General features: G+C 48.3%; 1 protein-coding gene across 1 annotated transcript in view; it reads right to left on the bottom strand.

The window, feature by feature from the left end:
* Window positions 1-724: 724 nt before the first annotated feature.
* IL17RD (interleukin 17 receptor D) overlaps window positions 725-6179 on the bottom strand; it is a 63064-nt gene continuing 57609 nt past the window's right edge. The window contains exons 12-13 of the mRNA XM_004676043.2: window positions 4549-5485; window positions 725-3760 (exon numbers count right to left, since the gene is read on the bottom strand). Of these exons, the coding sequence (XP_004676100.1) occupies window positions 3648-3760; window positions 4549-5485 (1050 nt within the window). The 3' untranslated portion in view covers window positions 725-3647. The remainder of the gene's footprint in view (window positions 3761-4548; window positions 5486-6179) is intronic.

Here is a 6179-nt window from a genome sequence, read left to right as displayed (position 1 = left end):
CACAACACCTACTTTCCTTGCATCTTGGGCTACACTCAGAATTAACATCATCTGAAAGATTATTTAGCCAAAAGCTAAAAATATAAGTAAGCTCTTTCAGGTAGTGGATCTTAAAAAGAAATCATTCCAAAGGTCTAATTTTTTAATTGGGAAAACAAATCTGATTTTGAAGCAAGTAATTAGCTTGCCTTTCTATTGAAACCCCAAAATATAAAGAAGCAATTAAAACATTTAAAATACATTTACTATCATACTGGTTTCTTTGGGGGAGCAGGAAGAAAGATGCACTCCAGTTACTGGCTGCATTTGGTAAAAGCAATTTCTGGTGGCACCAAACTGTCTATAATTACCATGGATAACTTTCAAATCTTATAGCAGAGAGGTGGTAAACAGGCAGCTTGTGGGTCCAATCAGGTCCACCCAAGGCACCATAAGGCCTGCACACACTTAAAAATTTTTTAATTTAGTTGCCAATATTTTGAACATCAGAATTTTTCATAAGAATCAAGATTCTTGGCCCTCCCTGGTAGTGCAGCGGGTTATAGCACAGCACTGAAAAGCAAAAGCCACTTCCGCAAGAGCTCGATTCCCTCCTGGAGGTGACCACGTGGCAGGCAGACCTCTCCTGACCCGCCCGCTGCTCCCCTCAGCAGTGTACTTCCTCGATCTGCCTGTTCTGCTCCCCACTCTGTCTCTGGTGAAGCCTCTCGCTGCCCCTGAGCCTCTGGCCTGTACCCCAGTTCTGTATGCACAAATAAATCTTAAAAAAAAAAAAAAAAGAATCAAGATTCTCAGCTTCTCTTGAAAACCACAGGAAGACCAGGAAACAATGCATGACCTCAACGGGCCCCCACAGGAGTGCTTCACTGTGCTGCAGTCCCACCATTCTGGAGTCTCTGACAAAGACTAATCATTGCCATGTATCATCATACAGCTCTTTTCCCGACACCTGGTCTGTGCCATTGGTGTCCCTAGAGGCATCACAGCTTCCCAACAAGAGTGAAGTCCTCACACCCAACCCCACTTGAAATAGCTAACAACCTTCACAGTGGAATTTGTCCACCTCTCTCCAATAAAGACACAGAGTACAATTCCTGGCTCCTAAAGAGAGCCAAACTGTGTGGTTGAGGACTGTGGGGTTATCTTTCTTTTGGAAGAAGGGTGTGTCATTCCTTTGTCAGGAATAAGATCATTCCCCCCTCCACTTTCAACTCTCTGGTCCTATCCCTGGCCTCCTGCCCAAAGGCATCATTTAACTTAGCCACCTGTCACTTACTCATGGAATCAAGGCCTTTCACTGCGTTTACCCTTATAGTCTTACTTCTCTAATGTCTAAAAGCTTGGGACTTACAGGTCTTTTATCTGAATAACTCCTTACCATTCCCACTGTGCAGGAAGATGTGTGAGTCAAAATATGTAGCACCGCCAGACGTTCTGCCTTAGTCTGCAATATACCCGCTCTTGTTGCCCGGAATGAGAAGCACAACTAGGAAGGCAAAAGCAGGAAGTTGGATTTCTCGACGTAGTCTGAGTTCGACACTCACACTGTGGCTTCATTACTTGGTAGGCTGGCCCTTCGCCTGTGCTCCCACTCCTAGCCCTACTCCTCCAGTTTGTCCTGCAGCTACTTTGTCAGAGATGCCTTATTTCACATGGAAAGCTGAGTAGCCACCCTCAAGATGGCTGCAACTGATTTTCTTGAGACAAACGCCACTTCTTGGCCTCAAGGAGAACTGTCTTGGATGATGTTTCAAAGCGACCTTCCAGATGTCAGCAGGTCTGCACTGCCCACTCTCCTTCATATCACACGTGCCCAGGATGGAGCAGCAGCACGCTGGCACACGGGCAGTGCTGTGCTCATTCTGGATTCTACCACGACGACATGGAACGTCTCTTCCACAAGCCGCCTGGGTTTCTGGGGGAGACCATTCTTGTAGCTCATGTGCTCCCCAGCAGCTGCAGGAAACCTGACGCCAGAGCACAGACGAGCACGTCCTTTTTTCCCAAGAAGCTACCAGCTGCCTTTATGAACACGGAGTATGGAATCTACATCAAAAATACACACAGACCTCCTCTTGCCAGCTAGGATGCCAAATGTCCCTTTCCCACTTCTCCAGCATATATTTAGGGGGGAAAAATCCTGCCCCATCCCACCTTCCACCCACCTTCTCAGGATGTTTCTCGGGGACTCCCCTCATACTGGTGCTACTTGGTGGTTATGAAAACCACTGTCCCCACTGTGTTGGAGAAACAACACCAAAAGCCAACAGCGCCCCCAAGAAAGATGAAGATGTTCAGACCCCCGGGACAGGTGGGGACAGGGCCCATGAGTGAAACCAAGACAGCTTTACACACATACTAACTGACAGAGAGGATCTGAGTGGCTTTCATGTTGGAAACAAATTTGTAGAGAAGTCATCAAGGGGGGTAAAAAAAAAAGACACTGTTTTCTCCATTTTAAAGCAAATTCTTCCCTCGGTAGGCTGGAGCATAAGAGACAACTCTTTCATTGGATAAGGACAATAGAAACACAAGGTGAAACATGATTCACAGACTGTGGTGTGGGTAGGGTCCTTTGAGATTTAAAATTTAGTGATTTCAGGTCCACGTGTTCTTTAGCTAATATTCAAAGAGTACATTCATCCTGGTCCCCTTCTTTTCAACTTCTTAAAATGAGGTCCATCATTGATCGAACCAGTTCAGCAGGTTAACTGGCTGTCACCTCCACATGCTGCCATATTTCAGTGGATTCTGACCCCCAAATTTCTAGGCACAGCTTTAGAACAGCAGCCAACTGAAGTAGGAACTGCAATTTCCAGTAATATAGCCCAGTTGAGTAAATGTGTCTTAATAAACTTCTGGGCACCATCATCTGAATGTACTGTGCAGTAAACGTCACCCAGAGGGATCCTGGCAGGCAGGTCAGCCCTCTCTCATGCTCATGATAACTATTCGAATCAAGAGGCATTGGCTGCAGAGTTCTGGTGCCTTCTGCACACTGACCAACCCATCTCAGCAAGAACGGTCGGCTGGCTCTGCACCACCTCAGCCAGCTCTCCACCAACCATGACCGATATGTTTTATAAAAGGCAATTATGTCTTCAGTCACCTTCTTGATCTTGGACTCACAGCTTTTTTAACAACCATGGCATCATAAGTTCTATGCCCCAAATGGACAGAATCATCACTGTAATGACATGGATTATAGATAAACTGGCACTTGATTTCTGTGGCTGTTTTGGCATTAAAAGTGTTTTTCACTCAAAGCATTTCAAATCAAAGTAGCCACCAACAAACAGGCAAACTTAGAGGAGATAAAATAAATTCTGAATGATAGGGGTGAGTGTTTTTCTGCTTCTTGTTACAATATTCCTCCCCATCGCCCAGAATTGGCTCTCATCCAAGGACTGACCTAACAAGCTGTTATCAGACCTTATGGACAAGACTTTGAGAACTCCAACTGGTTTAAGAAGAGCGAAGACTTTGCCAAGATATCTGGTAGAGGGCAGGAGCAAGTACTGGCATGAATTTCACTCTGAATATCCTGCGGAAGACCTCCACTCCAGGGGGGGTCACACACCAGAGAGATGAGCTGGGAACCAGAGAGGCGGAAGCTAAAGTGGCAATGCTTAGTTGCTTCTGTTTTGTTACAAAGGGGCGACCGCATGGAGTTCATCAGTGTAGCTGAGGCAACCAGGTTCTGCTTTGCAAGCCGCAGAGATGAGGAGCTTGGAAGGAAGGGCAGGAGGATCCTCCTCACCTAAGGAAAGAATAGAGGGTAGAGCCACAGGTCAGTATACCTCACTAGGCCAGGGGCCCGGCCCGCCTGTGGCTGGACCTGGATCTGAACTACCAGCTTAGCCAGGTGAGGCAGATACTCTAACCAGCTCAAGACAGCACCACTCTCAGGCTGCTAACAGGTTCCAGTTCCCTTAGTTGAGGGTCAAGGGTGTGTATGCATGACTAATGAGTCACCAGGGCAGCAAGGCGAGGCGCCCTACTGAGCTCCCTGGGAGGTGGGAACCTCCTACAGCGCCCTCGTTCCTGGGTCTTGTGCTGAGCTCTGATGGGAGAATACTGAGCCATGTGAACCCCAAGTCCAATAAATGTGGCTTTAAAGGCACTGAGAGGATAGAGACCACACCGGCACCAACAGAGATACAGGAACGCAAAGCTTCATCCAATATCCTTGGGGCCTGATGTGCTGGCAGTTGGGTGTTTGTTAGGGTTTTGGTTGGGATGTTTACAGTCTGGAAAGGTGCCTATAACACACATATTGTATGTTACATAAAGTCCCAAGTGGGGGTTGGGCAGCTCCTCATAATCTGGCATCAGTATTTGTACAGCTCACACATGCAAGTAACCCTACTACCTACGATAAACCGAGACTCTCAAAGGAGCTGTGTTACATCTCATAAGGTTTTACTGCACTTTGAGTTTGCACCAAAATAGAAAAAACTACTTCCGGAGATTTTGGAATTATGGACGGAGGAGGCTCAGCCCAGGCCAGGAACCCGCCCCAAGGGCGCTCAGCTCCCCAATCCTTACCCAGGCCTGAGGAGGAGGACACGCTCCCAGTCAAGGAAGACGTTTCTGTGTGGTCTGTAAAGAGTCCTTCCATCAGGGGCAGGGACAGCTCAGAAGATGGCACAGATGAGTCGTAAATGCCCGAGTCCCGCGGCATGTCTGAGGCACTGACGGCCTTCACCGTGTGCAACAGGGGCCGCAGGACAGAGCTGCCTTCCGGGTTTGGCCGGGCTTCCGCATCTTCGTCCAGGCCTAACTGCTGACCCTCTGAGTACATGTCGGCCGAGGCCCCCGGGACAGCCACCACAGTCTTTAGGCAGAAATCACTCTCAGTTCCTGGTTTGCACATGACATCATTTAAAACCAAGCCCGAGTCAAACTTCTCTAGGACTGGCTCCCGGTAGCGAAGTGGGGGAGGATGAAAGGGAACAAACTGTTTCTCAAACCAGTCGGGTTCCTCGTCAATAAACTGGTGCATATTACAAATGGCGACGTAAAGGGACCGGCCCGATTTGCTCCGGAAGTAATTCCTCCTGCTGACATGTCCAGGGTACTGTCCCTGCTCTGGAAGGCCAAGGTCTCTGGAGTGCAGGTGAGAACAGAGCTGGGGAAGGTTGTCCATGAGCTTGTACTTGGTGCTCAGATCCAGGATGCTGGGAATGTCTCCCTCACAGGAATAATCAAAGTAGACAGTGATGAACTTGCTGAGTGTCGCTGAAGAACTCTGCTTGGCTTGACGCAGCTTCTCGGCGATGGCGGCCACGGCCACTAGGAAGAGCTCCCCTTTGCCTGAGCCTTGGCCACCTCCTTTGTGCTTGGAGTTCTTCTTGTCCACAAAGTACTTCATGCCTTTGGAACACACCACAATGATGAACTGGGACTCGTGGATCTTCTGGATGACCCATTCCCTCTGCCCTTCTCTGCAGAGACCCAAGTCTTCCCACAGGTCCAGAGTCACCTGAAAAGAGAACATGAGCTCTCATTCACCTCGAGCCTGGAGAGTCAAGGAACATCAACAAGGGAGCGTCACGAAGGGGACTTCATCTGTGCAAGAATCATTAATGACACTGCTACTGCCGGGTACAGACTCCAGGTACCTGGCCCTGCAGAACATCCAATGTCCTGAGATCCTGAGAGTGACAGTCACACACCAGGTCTCTGCAAAATATCCTCCAAGAGGGGCCAAGCGTGGAGTCCGGGCAGCAGTGGGGGCACTGACACAGTAAAGAAAAAAGGGACATGCAGCCCCCTCAGAAGGCCTCACCTTCTCAGACCATTTTCATCTAATTCTGAACATAGCTCTTGGTGATTATGTCTCCTTTTGTTCTGTAATTCAGAAGTATATCCCAAAAGTGGAGACACAGTCCCGACGGGAAAGTGATTCTGAAATAACTTTGTTTTCCTCTTCTACTCACCTGTGACCAAAGGGAACAAAGTCCCCAAGATCCATCCAGTTGCTTAAAAATATCCTTGGTTGTCCTACACTGTCCCCAATTCTTATTAACATGTTACAATCTAAAAGCAAAGTGGTGGAGGCCCTCCCTGGCACGATGGGTTAAAGAACAGCATTAAGAAGCTGTCTGTTAAAAATTCTGTGGGGGCGGAGTGGGGAATGGGATCAAAAATGGGGGGGGGGAAGGGAGGGAAATGCA

The sequence above is a fragment of the Condylura cristata genome, unplaced genomic scaffold (assembly GCF_000260355.1).
Source record: "Condylura cristata isolate star-nosed mole 26May11 unplaced genomic scaffold, ConCri1.0 scaffold00004, whole genome shotgun sequence".
In the NCBI taxonomy this organism is placed as follows: domain Eukaryota; kingdom Metazoa; phylum Chordata; class Mammalia; order Eulipotyphla; family Talpidae; genus Condylura; species Condylura cristata.
Note: the sequence above shows the minus strand (reverse complement) of the source record. Positions and strands in the feature narration are given on the sequence as shown.